This window comes from Pygocentrus nattereri, chromosome 16, assembly GCF_015220715.1.
Source record: "Pygocentrus nattereri isolate fPygNat1 chromosome 16, fPygNat1.pri, whole genome shotgun sequence".
Classification (NCBI taxonomy): domain Eukaryota; kingdom Metazoa; phylum Chordata; class Actinopteri; order Characiformes; family Serrasalmidae; genus Pygocentrus; species Pygocentrus nattereri.
Window position 1 is genome coordinate 30,761,499 of NC_051226.1, and position 24,921 is coordinate 30,786,419.

General features: G+C 41.4%; 1 protein-coding gene across 1 annotated transcript in view; it reads right to left on the reverse strand.

The window, feature by feature from the left end:
• Window positions 1-24,921, reverse strand: part of LOC108431857 (rap guanine nucleotide exchange factor 6-like) — a 123,040-nt gene that overhangs the window by 77,412 nt on the left and 20,707 nt on the right. The window contains 2 exon segments of the mRNA XM_017705283.2: window positions 5,261-5,404; window positions 18,550-18,619. Of these exon segments, the coding sequence (XP_017560772.2) occupies window positions 5,261-5,404; window positions 18,550-18,619 (214 nt within the window).

Below are 24,921 nucleotides of genomic sequence, written 5' to 3' on the forward strand. Positions count from 1 at the left end.
ATGCATGTCAGTGGACAACTGGTAATGCAACCTACTACACTTTCCTTGGTACAATAAAAGTCCTAAACAGCAGAAACATCACTGTTGTGGTTGCATTGCATACAGTGGTTAGCTTTAGCCTCTTGGCCTGCACTACTGTGCTGCAGGAATTCCTGCTATTTTTCCTGAGCTCCACACGCCCACTTCCTCTTAGCCAGGGGGCAGAAAGGCTGCCCTCTGTTTCGAAGCTTGGGGTGGCATGTCAGCCCCCCGGAGAAGGAGCAATACCTGACCATCATATGGTCAGTTAGTCCTCCCATATGAAGCTGCGTGTAAGTGTGTAAAAAGCAGGCTGCTTGCAAGTATGGGCGAGATCCATAGCTCTAAGTGGGATGAAAATGTGAGCTATCCCTTGAGGCAGAGGAGGGAGGGAGCAGCAAGGTTGTCATCTTGGCTACCATGATGTAATCCCCTAAAATTAGCCTTCCAGAGGCACAAGCAGCATCGCCAGCAGCAGCAGGAGACACAGCACAGAGGGAATGAGAACAACAGAGTGAACAGAGCTTCGAATTTAAAGGAATAGTCCTGCAAAAAAAAGTACACAGTTTTCTCCTTATTCAATCAGCCAAACCATAGCTGGGGTCTTTGGATTTGCAATGGAGTTATGAGGCTAATGTAGCTAAATAAGTAATGGAAGCATATACCAATCAGCATCTGACAAACGGTGTGCCTAAGTCATTACAAATAATACTTTGAAATGTTGCTCTCTCATGAAGCTCTTATGACGTTTGTCACAATGATTGACAGACAATTATCTATAAAAAAGGAAGAAATAACTCTGGTTTAAATATGCCTGCAACTAGGGGTGTGTAATTTGACAATATTGTCATCATGATAAATTACACCACATTATTTTAGATATCATGAGTACTTAAAGAAAACACTGACCAACTGAATGATTCCTTACAAAGAGAGGTAACAGGAATGGTGAAAACACAATTTTCCACTTCTCCATGTAGTAGTCAAGCAGCCAAGACATAACTGACGTCCAAATGTTGCTTCTTCAATTTAGTGCTAGAACAACAAGGCTAACATAGCTAGACAACACTAGAGGTTAACAGTATGAAGTATGAATTACAAAAATGAACAAAACTTCAACAGGTGCTGTGCCAAATTCTGATTTCTTATTCTTGTGCATGGGTTGTGTTTGTGATTTTGGTTTCTTTTAAAAAATTACATACTTCTTGATTTTTCTAACTAAAGACAAATGTTTAAAAACAGAAACTGTGAATGTAATCTAGTGTCCATACACCTGCGTGACATGCATGCACACGAAGGGGAGTGCGATTCTGCAGGGTTGATTTATTTCACTGAACCATTCCTTTCATTAGCCCAATGTAATTGGATTTAGTGCAGTATGTGAAATATTGAATATAAATCACTGTATTCGTTTTTTGGTTTTTTTTAAATGAGCTACTACTTGTTTCTGTCTGCTCCAATTTATCGAACTTATTATGATGCATAGTGTGCACCATAAAAATGCACTGAAGTATCATGATGTTATATTCTTGCGGGTTGTTTTATATTTTTGTGAGCGCTGTAATTTTATCCATTTTTGTATTGTTTCTCAGCCTTGCAGCTCCAGTGCAAAACTAAACAACCATTGCAAAATCTCACATAGATAACTGCATTGTGAATTGTGTATGACCAGATACATCAGGAAAAGGGGGTTTCTCACATGTAAATCACCAGTTTTGCAAGAAAAGGAGACTCCCCCCCTCATGCTACAGAAATGATGTAACTGAAATGTATCACTGTTGTCGAGAGAAAACCTGATATCTCCAAAATGGTAACTTTACAGGAGAAGGAAAAAACCTACTCTACTTTTAATGTAAGTCAATGGAACCAGACCCCCCCCCTTCCTTCACACAACATGAAGGACAACAGGTATTTTCAAATTGGCCAAAAACTGAAAAACGGCAAAAATGGAGATACAAGGTTTTCTTCCGACAACAATGATATTCAATTGTCTTGTGCTGGTATTTTAAAAGTTTGCTTTCATTTGTAGAAGGAAGACTTTATTGAAAAAAGGATGACTTAACAATTTTTACTGATCTTTGGCAATGCTTTCAGAAAGTCCAGAGAACAATCAGGTGACCATAGGGAATAACCTTGTAAGGGTCACTTAATGATCTCATGGAAACATAATGAAGCTTATGATGAGTCAGAATGATTTCATGACATTTTCGAGATGAGTGAGATGCAATTTATGTGCAGATGAAGCAAAGGTGAGTCACATGCCAAATATATCAACTCAAGTTGAGCAGACACAATTTAGTGCGGCTCATTGCCAATAAACCCCTGGAGCATTCTCTACCTGTATGATAAACCCTGTTTGGATGAGAAAAGGTACTTCACACTCTACTTTCATTCCCTCTTCCAACACAAGCTCTAGACTCACAAAGTCTTAATTACCCTGCCCAAAAGTGCTAAATACCACCACAGTGTGAACAGATTAGTCGTCTTAAAGGACCCAGTGGAACATGTCTAGAGACAGCTGAAGACTGCTAATATGCTCCTTCTTAACTTGACACCGACTCTGAAATATATCTACCAAACAGCAATCGCGCATTTAGAGCCGGAAATGGGGTGAAAGAGCGACAGCCCAGACGTCTTGCAGACTGACAGGAAACACAACACCACAAACCGTATTCCGGCTTGGGCCATTTCTGTCGTGCTTTCATGCAGAAAACAACGGTCTTCTGCAGCCTCTCAAGTAAAATTCATCATCTATTCCATCAAACCACCGTACAACAAAAGTGAAGTCAACCAGTCCAGAGGATACAAATTGCTGCTAAGAACTTCTGCTGAACCAACTCAACATCCATGAAAAGTACAATATGGAAAAAATCTTATTGTAACATGCAGTCTTGAAATTAGCACAGCCAGCAATAAACACCACTGATATACAACATACAGCGTAAAAGAGACTTCCGTGTATGTCTACTGGAATTTGCTGAGGGACTGTACCTCTTTATCTGTGCATGACCTCAAAAAAAAAGCTGAAACCACGTCAGTAGGCCTTGATCAATGTCTCTGTACTACAGTAGAACTGTGATTTTTTTTTTAAAGGATACACACTCATAGTCCTTTCCTAACCATGTACCTATGCTGAACTACGTGGAAACCCAAAATAAAATGGCGTTAAACAAGTGTGATGTTTACTGAGCGTAGGCAATATTTAAAAAGTATCATTTTCATCTTCATGAAGTAAAACCTTCTGTCAAATGCTTTGCAAGTATAATCGCTCTGATTTCAAGTCATCTCATCAGCTGAAATTCATCTCTTCCAATGACAGTTGTATTAAGTGATTATATCACACTTAGTTTCTACACGTGTTGCTAAGCGGAATTCCCCCAAAGTTAACCCAGCGTTGTGTAAATTCCCTTTAGGTCACAAAGGGCAAGCCCTGATCAGAAACATGGTCAGTGAAAGGATAAAGGTCATACTATAAACAGCGTTTTCACATGTGACTATGTTTCAATATCCATCATATTTAGGGTGCCAAGTATGCGCTGAAACATTTCAGTTCACTAACTGATATGAAAACTGTATGTTCTCATAACACATGCTCTAAGAAAGAAAACACCCAAACATACAGGCGAGGGGTATTCCAACTCCGTCAAAACATATTTATGCTCTAGTCTAGCTCTGAACACAACTGAGCCAGGTAAATCAAAGGTAGAATAGATCAAGAACAAAAGCAGACTAATTGACCAATGCAGACAAAGAGAGTTTGCTTTAATCTGGTTGTCTGCATAATAGTGGATGTGATGAGGAGAGCAGCAAAGGGCTGTTGTAGAATGGAGAAAGAGAAAGTAAGAAAGAAAGACACACAAATTTGTCAGCTTAAATACAATAGCATGCAAACATCAGAGTGTGGATGTGATGTGATTATAATCAATATCTTCAGTACTGAGTGTGTCCACCCTTTGCTTTTATTACAGCTTGCGTTCTTTTCAGGAAACCTGCTTTCTGTTTTTCAAAGAAATCTGTATAGACACCTACAAAGTTTAGTCTTACAAGTTGGTTGCATTCTCTGCTTCTTATGATCCAAATAAAACAGTCAGTGATGTTAATGCCTGGGGGTGGTCAGTCTGTTGCTCTGAGAACACCAGCAGCTTCTCTGTTTGATTTTCTTCTTTATTGCCAATTACCTTTTCTTAGTAAAGGCTTCATCACAACTACACATCCTTTCAGACCCATAGTGCTTTATAAGCTTTGAACACTATCTCTCAGTCAGAGATTTGGTGGTCTACCATCTTTTAATGATTTGTTGTGCTATAATTTTGAAAACTCCTGTTTTTTTGCTTCTTCTGCTTTGACTTTTCTTTATGCAAGTGGATATCTTATCTCCTTAACAATATTTCCTGAAAAATGAAAAACTTGTTTGTGAAGGTGATTTTGACTGGAAATCTCTGACTTTTGCACAATACTGTATGCTGTTTGCTTACGATCACATTCTGTATAATATTTTGTGATTATGTGTAAGAGGGGTCAAAGTCAAGCTGATTATATATAGACAAAATTTTAGCACTGAGCTGTGAGCAGAGAAAGGAGGCGGAACAAAATAACTGTCAAGCTTCTACAATGAAGCATGGGCAACACCGATTACTAAGAACTCTAACTGAAACACTCAAAATGGATGCTATCAGCAGGTGGGAAACTTTCCCCAGCAACTGAAACCTACTACTCATAACTCTAGAAAGTGTACAAGTGTGTGTGATTGTCAACTCATACTGTAACAAGAGAAGAAAAAAAATTAAATGAAATGTCAAACAGTATTCATTATCTGAGCTGCCTAGTCTATAAATAAGCAGTAATCAAAAAGTGGGAGAGTGAGGTAAACTAGTGAACATCTCAAAACACTGTTTTGTGGCTCTATAAATTAAATGTAGCAAATAAAACAGTATATTCAGAACTATTTTAAAACATGGCACTTTGTCAATAAAGGCAAGTATTATTAGAGAAAGAAAAACTATTTATGTAAGTAAAGCAATTCAAGTGCTCACAACTCTCCATAAATATCACTTACACAAGCCAGCACAATGAAAACATCTCCAACACATCTGATATTCGGCTTTCACTCTTAGATGAGAACTGCAACCTTATCTACACTCAATTTTTCATCAAAAGGTCTGTATATAACTAAACTGTAGAAGCTGTACTTATAGAATCCGTCCATGAAGAAAGTAGCTGTAATAAAGCGTTTGTAACTTACTGTAGGTAAGCTGGCCGGGTCCTGTCCGTCCGTAATCAGCTCCCGCTCCCCTTGTGGGTTGACTTTGTGAAAGCGTCGGCGCGAGTGCCGCTGAGAGCCATCTCTCTGCAGAGCTGCGTCCTCGCCATCGCTCGCGTTCTCCACCTGCAAGGTGTCAGAATCAGCCAGGTTCTGCAACTCCTGGTTGAACATCCAGGATTTCCATATTACCGAAAGCCTGTGCAAGCGCAGCAAACTCATGGGGAGGGCATTGATACAACCCGGAGAGAGAAAAATAGCATGAACAAAACACAAACGTTTCACGAAGTCTCTGAGGTTAGCGCCTCTGCTGCAAGCAGAGAAACAGTCATTTTCCTTTTTGAGAGTCAGGCAGCAGATCTTGCACTGAGGCCACAGTTTCCTGCAGGAAGCTGAACATACACAAATATCCTCTCAAAGAGGGAGCTTAGACAAATACAGATTTAGGCTTTACAATGTAAACTACAAGAAACCCTTTGTACTGCTTTGTTATTGCTGGTGTATTTGTTTATATTATACACCATAATGAGTGCCCAATACAGAATGATTGAGTATGTTTAAATAAAACTGATGTATTTTGTAAATTTGGGGGTGTGAAAATCTGTCTACAGCACTGTTTAAAAATTTAAAATAAGCATGTAAAGAAATTCAAACTTACAATAAAAATGGACTATGAATGGTATTTGCAGAACTCTCTTACATTAATAAGCAGAGCCTTTTATACCAGCTGTGCAGAACTGGACATGCGCAGAAAGCAAGTCTATTTTCTGCCGCTTGCTGCGTACAGCCTGTAATGGTCTACACGATTACTTTGATTTTTTATTTAATTCGTTTTTAATCAAACAAAACAAATATAACTTCACCTGTCATGCAAGGCAAGAAAGGACAGATCAGCTCATAAAAACCATCAAGCAGGCAGAGCAGAGTGGTAACTTAGCAAACATATAATAGTGAGAGCAAAAAGTGAAATACTATTTTAGAAACTGGAAAGGCAAAATGCAAAATAGAAATGAGTATGAGTGAGGAGGTAAAAATAAACCGGAGAAAAGGCTATGTACACGAGAACTGAAGAAGGTATCATCTGTCTCAGATAAGAAGAAATTCTGTATAAATGATTAACTAATTTTATAAAAATGTATATAACAATAAAAACAATAACAATAAGAAGAACCATTATCTTTTCTTATTGTTGTATTGTTGCAATTCTTAATCAGTTCATTATTTATTTGAATATTGTGATGAATCGTTATGAGCTTATCGCTTGTATCTCCAAAATAGTAACTTTACAGGAGGAGGAAAAAACCTTATTTACCTTTAATGTAAGTCAATGGAACCATAATTTTCTCCCCAAGTCATTTAAGGTCATTTCTTTTGGTATATTCATCATGACATTTTGATACAATGTAAAGAGCAAAAGGTATTTTCAAATTATGTCAAAAACTTAAAAACGACAAAGATAGAGATACAAGGTTTTGTTCTGACAACAGCGTTGTACTGTCTACACCATACATTTATGGCAGCAAAACTGTTTCTCAGATGTATTGTGTAAATCTGGGGACACAAAAGGAAACTCTCCCTTTAATTTTTATACTGTCTACAGTGCAGTTCAGGAGTAAGATGATCTTTGCAGAATGTACGTCAATTCAAATGAAATCAAACGTTCTTTCTTTTTTTCTACGAGGTGGTAAAGATGGCCACAGTGACGGCAAAGCAGCAAGGAGGAGGCGAATAAGAAATGAAGCAAAATGAAGAGAGCACATCTGGGCCTCGCCTGCCCCCACCCACTCTTACAGCAACACTTTATAATCCCTGCCAGCTCAAACCAACTTTTTCCACTGCCTTCTTTAACAAATCACAGCTGAACAATAACATATGCAGTGCGAACACTGGTACTATTGACTATCTTGACTGCAGTTGGTGCCTGAAGTAACTTGTAAATAATGGCTACGGTACATGCCATGACTGCACAGTACAGAACTTTTCCTTGAGCAGCTTTCTTATAATACTAAAGGTTATGCTTCGGGCTTGTGGAGCACAAAGAGTTTCGGTGCTTTGCAACAGAGGCATAAAAACTTTCAGAGTGAAATTTAAAGAAAAAAAAAGGACAGGAAGCAGCTTCTTTCTGAGGAGCTGTCATATCCGAATGGTGTACCCATCCATCAGGGGAGGACACTGAGTCAGGAGGAGGAAGGGGATGGGAGAAAAATGACAGGAGCAGCTCCATCCTCATCTGACCATCCATTAATGGAGTTTACAAGCACCTCAGCTTACTCCACTAGGTGTAGATGAAGGGAGGGACAGAGACAGAGAAAGAAAAAGACAGGCATGCATGGACACTGGCTGTCAAAGGTTTGGAGACACCTTGCTTTTCTGTTTTGTCAGTAGTTGGGTTGCCATTTTCTTTCTTCCAAAACATCTAAAAGATGTTTAAGCACCTCGATGTAGGCAACAGAAACAGAAATTATTGGTGGTATTTTACAAATATCGACTCATTTTGTGCTCTTCAGCATTAGAGGACAAATTCTACATTGGAAACAAATCTTCATTGGAAACATCTGTTGGGCAAAATGAAGTACTGACGCATTAATTTTGTGAGAAGATTTCCCTTTTATGACTCTTATAACAAACAAAAACAAACAGTCTAGCAGAGAGGTAGCTGGGCTGAGGAGGACATAAGCACATCTCTCAAAGGAAAGGAATGCTGCTACTTTGTAATACTTACACAGAGAGACAGCCAAGGAAGGTTACAACAGGCTGTGGAACATTCTGCACAGTAAATGGAAAGCACTCAATCAGTGCCTTAATGGCAGAGAAAAGTGATCTCTCCCATAACAACTCTCGAAAAAACACAACAAAAAAGGCCCCACGTCTTACACTTTTCCCTGAGCTCAACTTTACAATGACTATGTGATTTTTTGCACCAAAAAGTCAAAATTAATTTTCACATAACCATTTTTAACACTCTCTTTACCCCTTATAATTAGACTGTTTTCATTACTGTCCTTTTAAGATTGATCTGGTCTGTATTTTTTTATAATACATGTAGTAGGGAGTGACCATCAAACATAACTTAATTATCAATGCTGTACTGTGAATAACAGCACCTCTATTAGAGAAATGAAATGTGTTTTCTTTTATATACACTGGTTTTTCTTTTCATAGCTCAAGGACGAACGGTACATTCTGAGTTTAAACATTAAATTGCTTATAAAATTAAAACACGCTTTCACTTGTCAACAGATTATTGGGTACTCAGGAAAGCCAAACTTGCAGGTCTCTTGGGGTAATGATAGCCTTTAGTCTTGGTTTAGCCTTAAGCATAGCCAGGCTGAGCGATGTTGATGCTGTGTGATGCTGCTGACTGACTATCTCCTGCTGCTCCCATCAAGCAAAAAAAAATAAAAAATCCAGTGAAAACAGCTGCTACTGATAGTGTGAACGACTGTAATATTTACTGATCTCCAGCAGAAGCAGAGATGCAGGTGTGAGTGTATGGGACACATGTATGAGAAAAATGATTAGAGAACCTGTAACGTGAAACAACATTTAGCAGCATTTTGTCGAACCAGAGAAGCTGGTATATGCACTGCAGGTCTATCTATTTACTGCTCAGTTGTGTTTTTAAAAATTTTTGCAAAATAAACATTTTACTTTTACATCAGGTGTTAAATATGCTTCTTATCACTAATTACACAATAGTAAATAAGCAAAAAGTTTTTGCAAGCATCTAAAATGGTTTCTATATTAAAAAGTGGAATATGTTAAAATTCGTATTCTTAAAGATGAGGTATGGGTATAAAAAGGGAAATTGTAGTATCTCTGCATTCCTAGTGCTGTGCAGCAATTTTTTCCCCCAATTTTCATTTTATAATTAGTTATTTTTGCAGAAGGTGAGCAGAAATGTAACCACTGTTACTTTCTAATGAAGGAACCAAAAGAGGTTTGCAAAGGTTGTTACAAAAAAAAAAATCAGCTATTTTCTAATACTGTGGGTATATTTTGCAACTCAGGTTCATGATCAACAAAGTGTCTTCCGTACTTATGAAGAACAGGCTTTGCTGAAATAATGACTAATGACAGTTTTCTTCCCCAAACTGCTGTTAAAAGCACATAGCAACTTAGTTTTGGCCAAAAGGTGGTTTCAACAGGGGGAAGATTTGCATGCTGATCATAGTGACATCATAACAGGGGGAAAAATGGATGGGCTTTGGCTTATTCAATGTAAGTAAGTACAGTCACAAATATTTACATGTATGACATTGTTTTATTCAGATTAAACCTGGTTAGTCTTCAATATGTTTATGAAAACAAAACAAAAAAAAAGCTAATTTGTGTGAAAAAAGCTTCTGAAAAGGAAAAAGTCTTCAAACTTTTAAACAGTCAGTGCATACTTATGTGTGCATGGAGAAATCACATGCGCAAAGTGAGGACGTGCAAACCTAAAGCGTCAGTCAGGAGTGGCGGCCTGCTTGTTTATGTGAGATACAGCAGCTAGGTTACCACACGCAGCACAGGGTTATCCAGATCAGTAGATTTGAAGATTTTACTCTGGTAATTTCCTCTAGAGGAAGTGTTGGGTAATAGAGCACAACAGATGTGAACAGTAGAGTCTCTTTCTTGTGCTAGAAGAAGCAGGTGCATGCTTAGGAGAGGAGTCATGTCTGGGTGGTCTTTGAGAGTGAGCGTCATATAATGTACCATAAAACAGGAAACGGCACACATATCATAAACCTTACTCAAGCACCTTAAGCAGTGGCCTTAAATGAATGATTCGGCCAACAATCTAATTTACAGTTGTCCCCTTGTTCCAAATCTCCTTGAGCCAAGATATGTTTATGTAGTCTCTGCCTCAGAAGCTCCACCAGCATTTTGCATGCTATACTGGCTGCTACTACTGGGATTTTCTTTCAGCTGTAGGGCTGTTTCTTTCCAGAAATTTCTGGAACTGACTAATTTCAGAGATACATTAACTAAGCTGACTAGCAAAGCTGGCAAAAGAACTTTGATGGATCTAGAGTTTGTGAGCATCCTGAAAAAGTATCTAAAGAGAACTCAGTCAAAGCTTGGTGAAGGGTCCCGAGGAAGTGAATGAATTACCTACAATTGTGATGATATCCTAATGTTAATTTTGCATTTAAGACCTAAACATCAGACCTTCTTTTTGTGCATGAGTGTGTGACGTTAATATGTAAAGACATCTGGCATGGTCCGAAAAACTCCTGAAAAATCTGACCTGACACCTCTGACTTTTAAATTACTATGTCAGGCTTAACAGGGTGACAGCAGTGCACACTCACCATGTTTTAGCGTGTTTTTTCCTCCTGACTCAGTAACGCTACTTATTTTAGTTTTAGTAGCATTGCTTTACAAATCCATATTCAAAATCTCAATGCTTTTGCTGCATTTATTTGAACATAATCTAACACTAATAATAATGGATCACCACCTTATCGTGGTAGAGAGGTTTGTGTGCTTGAATGATCCTAGGAGCTATGTTGTCTGGAGCAAAAGCTCCTGGTAGGGACTCCCATGGCAAACTGGTCCTAGGTGACAGGCCAGACAAAGTGTGATCCATAATCACCCCTATGAAACCAAAAAGGAAGGACTTGTGTACCCTGCCCGGATCAGGGTTACCGAGGCCCCACCCTGGAGCCAGGCCTGGGGGAGGGGCTCGCCAGCGAGCGTCTGGTGGCCGGGCATTCACTCATGGTGCCCGGTCGGGCCCAGCCCGAAGGAGCTACATGAGTCCCCCCCCTCCCATCGACCCACCACCGATAGGAGGGGCAGTAGTAGGGGTGTGGTGCATTGTGTATCGGGCAGTGTCCGAAGGCGTGGGCCTTGGGGTTCTGATCCTCGGTTGCTGAAACTGGCTTTTGGAACTTGGAATGTTACCTCACTGGCGGGGAAGGAGCCTGAGTTGGTGCGCGAGGTTGAGAGATACCGGCTAGATATAGTTGGGCTCACCTCAACACACAGCTTGGGCTCTGGGTCCAATCTCCTTGAGAGGGGCTGGACTTTTTTCTTTTCTGGAGTTGCCCATGGCGCGGGCAGGTGTGGGCTTTCTCATAGCCCCTCGACTCGGCGCCTGTATGTTGGGGTTTTCCCCAGTGGATGAGAGGGTAGTTTCCCTATGCCTTCGGGTTGGGGAACAGGTCCTGACTGTTGTCTGTGCTTATGCACCGAACAGCAGTTCAGAATACCCAGCCTTCATAGAGTCCTTGGGAGGGGTGCTTGAAAGTGCTCCTCCTGGAGACTCGATTGTCCTACTGGGGGACTTCAACGCTCACGTGGGCAACGACAGTAAGACCTGGAGGGGTGTGATTGGGAGGAATGGCCTCTCTGATCTGAACCCGAGTGGTGTCCAGTTTTTGGACTTCTGTGCAAACCACAGTTTGTCCATAACGAACACCATATTTGAACACAAGGATGTCCATAAGTGCACATGGCACCAGGACACCCTAGGCCGCAGTTCAATGATTGACTTTGTAGTCGTGTCAGCGTGGACACTCGGGTAAAGAGAGGAGCTGAGCTCTCAACTGATCACCACCTGGTGGTGAGTTGGATCAGGTGGTGGGGGAAGATGCCGGTCAGATCAGGCAAACCCAAACGTATAGGGTTTGCTGGGAACGTCTGGCAGAAGAACCTGTCAGATTGATCTTCAACTCACACCTCCGTCAGAACTTTGACCAGATATCGGGGGAGGTGGGGGACATTGACTCAGAATGGGCCATGTTCCACTCCTCCATTGTTGAAGCGGCTGACTGTAGCTGTGGTCGCAAGGTAGTTGGTGCCTGTCGGGGCGGTAATCCTCGAACCCGGTGGTGGACACCCCAGGTGAGAGATGCCGTCAAGCTGAAGAAGGAGTCCTACCGGACATGGTTGGCCTGTAGGACACCAGAGGCAGCTGGCAGGTATCGACAGGCCAAGCGATCTGCGGCTTCAGTCGTTGCCAAGGCAAAAACCCGGGTGTGGGAAGAGTTCGGTGAGGCCTTGGAAAGCGACTTTAAGTCGGCTCCGAAAAGCTTCTGGCAAACCGTCAGGCAACTCAGAAGGGGAAAGCAGTGTGCCACTAGCACTGTTTATAGTGGAGATGGTGTGCTGCTGACTTCGACTGAAGACGTCATTGGGCGGTGGAAGGAATACTTTGAGGACCTTCTCAATCCCACCAACACGTTCTCCAGTGAGGAGGCAGAGTCTGGGGACACGGAATAGGCTTGTCCATTACTGAGGCCGAAGTCGCTAAGGTAGTTAAAAAGCTCCTTGGCGGCAGGGCTCCAGGGGTGGATGAGATCCGTCCCGAGTTCCTCAAGGCTCTGGATGTTGTGGGGCTGTCTTGGCTGACACACCTTTTCAACATTGCGTGGACATCGGGGGTGGTGCCACTGGATTGGCAGACTGGGGTGGTGGTGCCTCTTTTTAAAAAGGGGGACCGGAGGGTGTGTTCCAACTACAGGGGAATCACACTCCTCAGCCTCCCTGGTAAGGTCTATGCAGGGGTACTGGAGAAGAGAGTCCGGCTCATAGTCGAACCTCGGATTCAGGAGGAGCAGTGCGGGTTCCGCCCTGGTCGTGGAACACTGGACCAACTCTTTACCCTCTCCATGATTCTGGAGGGTTCATGGGAGTTTGCCCAACCAGTCCACATGTGCTTTGTGGATTTGGAGAAGGCATTCGACTGTGTTCCCCAGGGTATTCTGTGGGAGGTGCTTCGGGAGTACGGGGTACATGGCTCTTTGCTACGAGCCATTCAGGCCCTGTACAAACAAAGCAGGAGTTTGGTTCGCATGGCCGGCAGTAAGTCAGACTTGTTCCCAGTGAGAGTTGGACTCCGTCAGGGCTGCCCTTTGTCACCGATTCTATTCATAATTTTTATGGATAGAATTTCTAGGCGCAGTCAGGGGATGGAGGGTGTCCAGTTTGGTCACCTCAGGGTCACATCGCTGCTGTTTGCAGATGATGTGGTCCTATTGGGGACATCAGGCTGTGAAATTCAGCTTTCACTGTATCGGTTTGCAGCATAGTGTGAAGCGGCCGGGATGAGGATCAGTACCTCCAAATCCGAGGCCATGGTTCTCACGCGGGAAAGGGTGGAGAGCCCTCTCTGGGTCGGGGATGAGCTCTTGCCTCAAGTGGAGGAGTTTAAGTATCTCTGTGTCTTGTTCACGAGTGATGGTACAAGGGAGCGGGAGATTGACAGGTGGATTGGTGCTGGGTCAGCAGTGATGCGGGCTCTTTACCGGTCTGTTGTGGTAAAAAAAGAGCTGAGCCATAAGGCAAGGCTCTCGATTTAATGGTCGATCTACGTTCCCACCCTCACCTATGGTCATGAGCTTTGGGTAATGACCGAAAGAACGAGATCGCGAATACAAGCGGCCGAAATGAGTTTCCTCTGCAGGGTGGCTGGACTCTCCCTTAGAGATAGGGTGAGAAGTTCAGTCATCCGGGAGGGACTCAAAGTAGAGCCGCTGCCTCTCCACGTCGAGAGGAGCCAGTTGAGGTGGTTCGGGCATCTGGTTATGATGCCTCCTGGACGCCTCCCTTGGGAGGTGTCACAGGCAAGTCCACCGGGGAGGAGACTCCAGGGAAGACCCAGGACACGCTGGCATGACTATATCGCCCAGCTGGCCTGGGAGCGCCTAGGAATCCCTCCCTGGGAGCTAGTGGAATTGGCTGGGGAATGGGAGGTCTGGGCCTCATTGCTCAGGATGCTGCCCCCGCGAACCAAACCCCGGAGAAGCGGAAGATGATGGATGGATGGATGGATGGATGGATGGATAATCTAACAAGAATGTGCTTTAACATGGACAAAAAGGTAGTCAAACTCCTGAAGATGTGCAAAGAATACTGATAGTCTATCCAACAATTAAGGCAGCATCTTGCTTCTTTTAGTGTTATAAAACACAGGAGCACACCGAAATCTCAAAATCCGCATGCTGATCCATTCTGCTATGACTGACATGGACATGCATGCACAGTAACCATTCTTACGGTAGATTGAAAGGAGTTAAAAGGGACTTAAGACATCTGATAGGGTTAAACAGTAATAAGGGGATACAATGTGTGGGGCCTGCCATTATTCCCTACCGTTCCCACAGTTCTGCAGTTTCTGCAAAGAAAAATGGCAAAGCTGCAAACAGCTTATTATTTAATATCCTGAATGGTTAACAAAGCACCTGAACAGCTATGTGTCCCCAAACATTTGAAAGCAGTGAAGCTATTTGTTCAGAACATAAATAGCACTAGACAGATATTTCACAAATTTAAAAATGTGCTTATCATATCTCGGCTATATTAAAGCCAAAATTACGAGACGAGCTTAAATACTTTGTCATATTGTGACCTCAAGGCATCAAACATATTAACGTCCAGTACAGGACTACATCAATGTTTACATCAGCGGTGGCTTGTTTGGTGGACAATAGGGTGAGACCGGGATGAAAATCACAGCAGTCAACAACAAGCTTACATAACCCAATTTCCCAGCTGTGTTGTGTTCCAGGCATTCTAAGAAAGCTTATCAGTGAGTCTATCAAAACACCGGGCTTTCGTGCACCGGGCACACATGCACAGTGATGGCCGCTACATGTCTAATCGCTGCTAGACAACACTAACCCAATCACTAAAGCTACAACGATGTGAAATTGAGGTGACTATGATAACCCATAATTAATACTAAAGTAGCATTTCCCCACATACAGGCTAAACTTGGGCGAACCCCCAGGTATACTGACAGCCACCCAAGTGTATTTTGTCACATTTTAGCAATTTACTTAATATTTTATATTGCCGCCAATAAACAAGGCCACACTTCGCGTAACAAGACACTATATAATTTATTCCAAACGAGACATCTTATCGGAATACCCAATTATGTAAACAGAACTCTGACACGAGTTTGGACATACAGTGCTGAATATTAGTCATGGGACATTCTCTGAACACAATGTATGTCTTGTTTATTTATTACACACCAAGCTAAAGTTTTCATTTATTCATTTTGTATCCATCAAAATTATTTTAACAACCAGCAATAAATTCAGTTACCAACTGAAACTCAAAATAATCTTGGTAATTAAATTTAAACTTAAGGTAGTAAAATTACTCCAGCTTTACTCCACACAGCTTAGTGCTCCGTTGCATGTCTCTTCTTTTGGATGACAGCTTGAAGTCCTCTAGGCATAGAGTGCATGACTTTGCACAGCTTGTTGAATCTTCTCTTTTGGATTGCCAGTGTGTGGCAGGTGTTGAACATTTCCAGCCATGTATTGAAATAGATATCTTTGGAGCTAAGGACCAAGCTGTCTAGGACTATAAATATGACTGGAAAAATCATGTAAACCACAAAAACAGTTATGCGAGTGGTAGTAGCAGTCAGAAAGCCTGGCAAACTTGGGGAATCCGACTCATTCTCTGTTTGTTAAATTTGTTCTGCTCCCTTCCGAAAAGCGTTATAAGGTCCCTCGGGCCACAATATAGGTTTTTAAGAATTAGTTTATCAATTGACATTTTTCTAATGAACTCTTAAGTTACTTATCGATCTGATGAAAAGCTATAAGTTAGAATATAGTTGAAAATCTGTACTTTGCATATGGTGAAGCAAAATACATTAACAAATACAGGAAGATTCACTTGAAAGTGGCACCGAATATTCAGTAATAACTCTCGCTAGGATGAAGCAATCTGAAAAAACAACGTTCAATGTGCTCCTCAGTATATGGAGCTTCAAACAAGCTGAAATGCCCCTGCATCAGAGCGATGAGGTAGGCGCCGGAATGCCATCACAATGTTTAACTCCTTTTGCAACTTTGGGAGCAAACCCCTCTACCACTTCATGTGTCTGGTAGAAAACAGAGATCATTTCCCGCATTGCATGCAATGCAATCGACTATACAAACTTCAAGGTATGTAGTGTTTTGCTCTGGTTCAGATTGCTTCACCTTAATGGGAGTTACAACAGTGTATTCGGGGCCTCTTTTGAGTGAATCGCCCTGTAAAATAATTCTTTAAAAAAAAAAAAAAAAAAAAAAAAGTTCCCCCAGTTTAGTCATTGCAATTCCACCCACAAGTCAGATCTACCCCCAGAATGGTAACTACTATATCAGCTAACAGATGCCCATGTTGTGTAGCACTGTGCTGAGCAGCTCAAAACTACTCCATCCTGAACTACAAGCCTGTAAAAATGCATTAAACATTAGGATTGCTTTTACACCCAGTTTAAGTCCATCAGAGAGCAACGGCTATTGCAACAACAAACATATTTAATAAAGAAAACAAAAATAAAATGAAACAAAAATATGTACTTGTACTTGTGTGCCTATATGAACATATGTACACTGCTCAAAAAAATAAAAGGAACACTCAAATAACACATCCTAGATCTGAATGAATGAAATATTGTCATTCAATACTTTGTTCTGTACAAAGTTGAATGTGCTGACAACAAAATCACACAAAAATCATCAATGGAAATCAAATTTATTAACCAATGAAGGCCTGGATTTGGAGTCACACACAAAATTAAAGTGGAAAAACACACTACAGGCTGATCCAACTTTGATGTAATGTCCTTAAAACAAGTCAAAATGAGGCTCAGTATTGTGTGTGGCCTCCACGTGCCTGTATGACCTGACGTGCCAGTGGCGAATTTGCCAATCCTGGTGTTCTTTGGCAAATGCCAAGCGTCCTGCACGGTGTTGGGCTGTGAGCACAACCCCCATCTGTGGACATCGGGCCCTTGTACCATCCTCATGGAGTCGGTTTCTAACCGTTTGTGCAGACACATGCACATTTGTGGCCTACTGGAAGTCATTTTGCAGGGCTCTGGCAGTGCTCCTCCTGTTCCTCCTTGCACAAAGGCGGAGGTAGCGGTCCTGCTGCTGGGTTGTTGCCCTCCTATGGCCTCCTCCACGTCTCCTGGTGTACTGGCCTGTCTCCTGGTAGCGCCTCCAGCCTCTGGACATTACGCTGACAGACAAACCTTCCTGCAAACCTTCTTGCCATAGCTCACATTGATGTGCCGTCAATGGATGAGCTGCACTACCTGAGCCACTTGTGTGGGTTGTAGAGTCCGTCTCAAGCTACCACGAGTTTGAAAGCACCACCAACATTCAAAAGTGACCAAAACATCAGCATGAAAGCATAGGTACTGAAAAGTGCTCTGTGGTCCCCACCTGCAGAAACACTCCTTTATTGAGTGTGTCTTGCTAATCGCCAATAATTTCCATATTTCCAATAATGTTGGCAATTGTCAATCAATGTTGCTTCCTAAGTGGACAGTTTGATTTCACAGAAGTTTGATTTACTTGGAGTTATATTGTGTTGTTTAAGTGTTCCCTTTATTTTTTTGAGCAGTGTATTTATTTGTTTATGTAGCTTTCATAGGAATAGCTGTAGGGACAATGCTGACTGTTTCTGAGCCTTTCAGTGCAAAGTGAAAAACTGTGCTTGCAGTTCTGGTGTAAGTAGCTATTAGTAATTCATTTCTTGTTATTTTCGACAATTGTGAATAGTGCTTTTGTATTTCTGTATTCTGTTATTTAATTATAGGAGAGGTTAGTTAGATTCTGTTTTCACATAAAAAAAACGTCTGTACTTGAGTCATATCCAGTCAAAGGCACTCTATTCCAATAATAATTTATCTTTAGCTTCTCATATGGTCATCACAATATCCACCAGCTTTATAAAATATTGGATTCTATGTCAAAATTATGCCACCCTACTACGGAGAGAGAAGCCATTTACAAAAATGGCTTGGGCCAAAATGGCTGTGGCATAACTGGGGATCAAATTTGCGATCTCCTGATGATAGCGCACATGTTTAGCCAGTTGTACCAGACATTCTAATCCAGAACATCTTACAGCGGATAAGTGCACTTTAATGTTAGAGGAATCTTGCCAGATTTATGAGTTGTAATAATTGGCTGTAATTATAGCATCAGACCGTTAATTAAATTTCCCTTTCATCAGAAAAACACATTGGCACAGATATCTTGTGCACTCCTAATAACAACCTATTTCTTGTGCATGACTGCCCACCACCATAGTGTTTCATGAGAAGAATGCTTCTCATCCCTTTACCAAATTCTTCACTGTCACTCCTAAGGTGCTTCATTCTAACAAAAAAAGTTCTTCAAAACCAGGCTTGCTGAACTGACATATCTTCAAGTTTCAAGATATTTGTCTCATGAATGCACCCTCCCCCTGACTTGCTGTATATTGACAGGTATATTAAGTGTTCATTCTCTTGTTAACTGACTGAAGGGTTTACTCACCACAATCATTTCTGATGGTTCCAAAGTGATGCATTCACAGCCTCGTCTTCCCCCTCGCTGCCTGCCAAAGCTGAAGGAAGTGAAGGAAAGTGAGCAAGTATCAAGCCAAATGGGCCATCATGACAAACACTAAATGAAACTAAGTACACATATTGATTCGATATATGTAAACAAATCTATCAAGGTTAGCAGGCCATGAGCACTGAGCAGCAGGTTGTCCAATCCCTACAGCACAGCTCCTGGGTTTTAAACAGTAGCTCCTCATGATTAAACACAGTCTAGTCACTGGGGCTTTAGAGATTCACTCACCTATCCACGTAGTTAACTGCACTGTCACTTTAATTTCATTTTACTTTTCACACAGTAATTCTGAAAGCTGTTCAGTGATCTGTCATAAGTATCCATGTCCCAATTAATACCATAAAAGCCAGGACTCAGGACTCTTGGAAAAAACACTCTGAAAATGAGCATAATAATGAGAAAAGGATAAGGTCTGGGAAGACCTGCTTTTGGCTTTACAGCAGAAGAACCTGGAGATAAGAGAGAAGGGGCAAGAAGGGTCTAAGTAGGGCTGTGAAAATAACCATATTACTGCAATACCATCATGTGATGCCTACTGCAGGGTTAAGCTCTTTACATTCATCACTGCAGTTTTTCTTCTATTTTTATTTTTTTGGTGGTAAAAGTTCTGTCCATTTGTAGTTCGCTTTGTGGTTCGATTACTTTGTGCACTGTGAAAACAAAACGGCCCCAGTACATCTTAGCTTTGCTTTATGGTGAAGACCTCGAGGCTCACTGTCCACACAGCGCTACAGCAGTGTTCAGCGCTTCAGCAGGAAAAACAGACCAAGGATCATTTATACAGTTCAGGATAAAGTCTCTGATCTGAGACAGAGAGCAGCACTGGCTTATTAACGCGATAAGATGCGAGAGCTCGTGTGATAAAGGTTCATGCTGGGCACGCAACGCAGTTTTCAGCTGCTTTCAGACCAGACTGACAGTCTGGTGGTTCTTCTCGTCTCCAGATTTATCAGAGAATGCTGCCCACTCGGCGAGCACTGTGCACCGTGAGTGCTGTGAAAGGGGTCGGAGTTCTAATGGAGTTGTGGTCTGAACAAAAAGTGATCTGAGATCTCAAAGGACCAGAAAGAAAACTGAGTCCTCTTTACAGTTCACTTACAATGTGAACACAAAAAGAACTGAGGCCATTTGCAGTTGGTTTCCTTCCAGGTTCACTCTAACAGAACTCGGTTGGGTTCTATTAAAATGAACTATATGTGAAAACACTGTCATTCAACTTTTGTTCCCTTAGATTTCTCAGTCAAACCTGTATGGTTATGGTGGTGACTGCTTCGTTTGGGTCTGAAGCCTCGCTGAGCTAACGTTAAGTTAGCTGATCAAGCCATAGATCCAAACACCAATAACAGGTTTACTTTCGCCTTTCTGTCCCTTCAGAGTCAGCTGCTTGACTTCACTTCCTCAGAAACGAGCCATTATCATCTAAACTTGTGTCAGTTCTTTAACCAGAATCAAATGTTTCATTGTGAGCAGAGCTGTTATCATGCTAAATAAAACTAACAGCTAATGCTAACCAGTGTTGTTATCCCAGTTTGCATCACTGTTTAGTATTGATCAGTTGTTAGATAGATGGCTTGACATTTATTGCATGTTGCTTCAGAAATAATCCACTTGTTTATAGTGTTCACTTATTTGGTGATCAAGTAAGCAAGTTAAACTTTTTAATTTTTTTCGATTTTGAAATAACCCAGGATGAAACAGCCGAAAGTGCCACTGCTCTTGTCATTTAAGACACTGTAAAGACCATAATTTTATTTTTTATTTTTTGGCAGGGGGTGGGGGTGAGGGGCATTGATGACAAACCACCAAACTGTGGAGATACGCATGTTGCTTTTAGCCGCATTAAGAAAAAAATCCATAGCCATAACAGCCCTAGATCTTGTTATAAAAATCAGGTATTGGCATTTGTCCTGAGTTATTTGATCACAAGAGGACAGTGAGAGGCAAATGTTAAAGCAAAGTATTAACAACCAGAAGAAGAGACGAAGGAAGAAGCCATGCAATTGCTTCCGTCTCTACTGTGATGATGCAATTAGGTGGTCCTTTGTTTGATATGTATATGTATATAATATGTTTAGTGTCTGCTGTTTATGTTACAAATTTAAAGTAACAGTTCACACAACTCAATCTGACATCACGTGAAAGGGATTTTTTCAATATAAAGGAAAGGTAAAAGACAGCTATGTTTGTTGGATGAGTGTGCCAGATGGAAGGTGTCAGATACAGCCCACATTAAAAAGATAAGCTGAACGACCAAATACCAAAAGCAACTTTGGGCAGTTAATCAGATCTGGGCCTCTTTTGCCTGCAGTCTCAAAACAGCCCAAAACAGACTGGACCCTGTTCGCAACTGTCCACTTATGATCAAATCACCCAAGACACAAGTTATTGGTAAGTGTGAAAGGGACCTAATGTGCTTTCATTTCAGGTGCCACAAAAAAGGTAGCCAATTCATAACCAGGACAAAATGCCACTGCACTGAAAAACCAACCCAGCAGCCTGACAGAAGCACAATAGCTCTCCTTGCTGACCTCAACTCGCACCCTAGAAAAAACTCAACAATTGCTGTGCTTGGAATGCCAGAAGAAGTGTCTTTTAAATGACTCTCCATGCAGTGGAGGGAAGCGTTGTCTTCTCCTGGACAGAGGGATTGTATTAGCATACAACAAAATATCAATTTTCCCTTCAGAATTCAAGTGAACATGTCACGCAGACCTGTCCTCATCCTGTTTGGCGGACTTTGCAGAAGGTTGCCCGAGTGAGCCAAAGGTCAGTCTGGGTTTGACAACGCTTCACACTTCACTGAGGTTGGCCCTGGCTGTCAGCTGAAGGGGCCGAAGTGCTGCCAAGCGTTTTCTGCATGCCTTCCCAACAGGAGATAAATGTACTCTCCACTGTCCTGTCTTCTGTCCATGGCAACACCAGCTTTGGCACCTCTAGCCCCCAGGCAGACACATCCAGCGGTACGGCCTGTTAATCCTACAAGCACTTCAGCTGTTTGCACTTGGTAACCTCATAGTTAGTGCGATATAATGCTATGCAGGATTTCCTTAGGTGTGATTTTAATGGAACACAACAGAACAAAACAGTCTGATCAAAATGACTTAGGTTTGTAAGACGTTCTTTTAGTGAAGATTACCAGAAGTCAGGAAGTAAGGGTTCATTACCTTTACTAATATCATCAGATATTGAATTTTGTCAATACTATCCAGCACTACTAACGTAGAACACTCAGAAATGTGGCTTTTCAAACATAGAGGCTCCTTGTCCTTGTACGTTAGCACTTAAAGTGAGAGCTCTTCACATACTCTAATAGACATTCTAAGTGACATTACAAAATATGTATAAAAGCAATAGAATTAACATGGTCATGGCTATTTCAGGGACTTTGTGGCAGTCTTCAACTAAATGAAGCCAACCCCAAGCTAAGTGCTACTTCCTTCCTAATAGAAGACTTCCTCTGCAAAATGAAGATGACGCTAAACAAAGCCATAACAGGGTAACATTGACAGGAGCAAGAGAAGTGAAACAGCTAAGCCAAAGTTCCTCACACAGAAGACAATGAAAATTCAGCGTTTGAGAGGCTCGGCAGGACTGCTTTGTATAATGGCCATACCTCCCTGGCAACACACAGACTGCTGACACTGGAGTTAAAAACCACAAATCACATTCAGCATGTTATTGTATGTTCAGCTAAGCTAGCTACGTCTCTGTGTCAAGGCTGTACTTCAGCAAAATATACAGGACACTAGCATACTAAGCAAAGGGCTGCTACAGTGAAAGGGTAATAGTTCTTATGAAATGCTGATATAAAATGCTGTCACTAAAAACTACATGGCACACCGAGGCGCTATGAGTTCACAATTTGTCTGTGAAACTGAAACATCACACACACTCACAGAAACAAAATCTCATAATAGCTGGACTTTTCTCCACATATACAAGACCTTCGTACTCAATTAACACTACTAAAGCACAAACATTAGCCTAAGAGAAGAATCACCCAAGGGTTTGTAGTAATATTTAAGAATCACATCAGGCTTGGGAAACAGACCTGTCAGAAAACTCAAATAAATCTTAACACAGGAAGACAGCTGTGGTTTCAGAAGTCAAAACAGTATAGTGAGCAGATGATGGTTGCTAGAAAGGCATGGATTACTCACTCTTTGGCTCGATACCTCGACCTCTGAGAACAGGTGTAGTCTAAGAGTAAAACTCAATAAAGGATAACCCACTGTTCTTACAACATAATCCTTTTGCCAAGGCATGAGGTCCTTGGTCAAAGCCTTTGTAGTCAAAACTCCTTCAAAAACACCACAGCTTTTTGTCCTGTTCTTTTTCATCCGGACATGAGAGCTATGTTACCCGACCAGTTGTGAGGAATTCAAAAATATCCAAAACCTTCATGCCTTCACGAGATACAGCTTCAGCGGTACAAAATCCTGAACGGGAAGTTTCTCAGAGAAGAGCAGGCAATCCTTAAAAAAAAATGTCCCTTCACTTAACTCGAGTCCAAAAAGGTATAAGGGACCATAACCCAAGATAAAGCCACTGACCAAAAGTTCCAAACAAAAAGTAAGTGGAAAAAATATCCTCAGAAAAAGGGAACAGTCTCTATTGCCTGAATTTCCCGGTCTTTCTCCTGTCCTGAGTCACAGTTTCTGTGTATCCGGTGGGTCTGCATGGCTGTGGAGGGAGAATGCTTATTTCCTGCCTGGATGTGCTCATGGGCTCCAGCTGCTTACAGAACACATGGCTAAGTAACCGTTCAAGCCCAGAGTTCCGCATTCCAGGCCGCCCACTGACCCCCTACCCCCGCCCCCCAAACACCAAAACAGTACTGAGGCAAGCACCCCCCCACCATCACCCAAAACACAAACCAACAGTGTTTTCCCCCACGTCTTACTTCTCTTTTTCTCATAGCTTACCTCAACATGAAACAGCCATAAAGTGGTAGAGAACTCAGTTTGACTTATTCTAGTTTGCTGCAAAAGTCTGAATGTCAGGATTCACTGAGATTCATTAGAACATCGTACAAGCTCATCGTAAAAAGACCTTGTAATGAAACTCTCAAAGTGTAGTCATTTTAGACCTCTTCTATTGGTCTGTTCTTCATGCAATATTCACACAATTTAAAGGGCAGCTGGGTTTTCAAATGGTCTTAAATTATTAAAAAGAAAATAAGACCGTGACAATATATCCACAGACATCTGCATAGTCGCTGTTAGCAAACTTCACTGGTTAAGATCTGCACAAATAAAGCATTCCAGTAAATGTTATAGATAACACTATTTCAATTTCATATCAAATGCATTATTTATCCTGGATTGTTCTGTCATAAGAGTCATGAATAAAGAGGTTTTTTTTAAATGAGGGGTTTTAAAACAGGATGATATGAGATGGGAAGACAACACATCTGCCGAAAAGCACTAATTAACGGTGAAACTGCTGGAAGCAGTGAAACTCTACTTGAGTGTCCGAGAGTCCCACTAGACATCTGCACTCAATAAAGCAACACGCCCATCATGATTGGCTGCAAGCGTTATGTGGAGTCATGTGACAATGGAATCTAAACCTTCTCTGTGAGAACAGGAGAGACTCCACACCCATGGGTTTCTGTCTCTTTCCCTTTCATTTACAACCGCATTCTGATCACATTCAACCCAGTGACCTGAAAAAGCATTTACTACTCTTTTCAAAACCAAATACAAATCATACGCAGCTGACTAACTACTGAAAGACTGCGTGCAAGCCTGGATTAAAGCAACAAGACCAGCCTCAATTTCAACATGACAGCTGTACATTGTTTCTTAACCATTACTGCAACATCAGCTTTTGTCATACTGATTTGCAAATGAGGCCTTTAACTAATCACAAAATTGCACTGAACTGCGTCTTGACCAGAGTGATTTTTTAACAAAAATTTAACAAATGCACCAACACAGCGGCACAACTAGGATCCTAAAAGTACCAGTGTCAAAAAAAGATACAAAAATTATTTGATTATTAAAAATAATGACAATGCAATTTGCCTCTTTAATCACTACTATTTCTCAAACAAGCTGATGCTTTTAAGGCTTGCCACTCCATCTGCTACGATGTAATAACATGCATTAAACTGCCTACTTAAAATTTTTAAATGCAAAGGATGCAAAGAATTTGTTTGAAAATGATTACCATGAATGACATGCATTATTATATTATTATACAATGGAAATAAACAGATGTCAGGATGGCAGCAGGTGAGGTATGTTGTTGTGAAATTAGATCTTTCTGTGAGTCATGGGTGTGCTA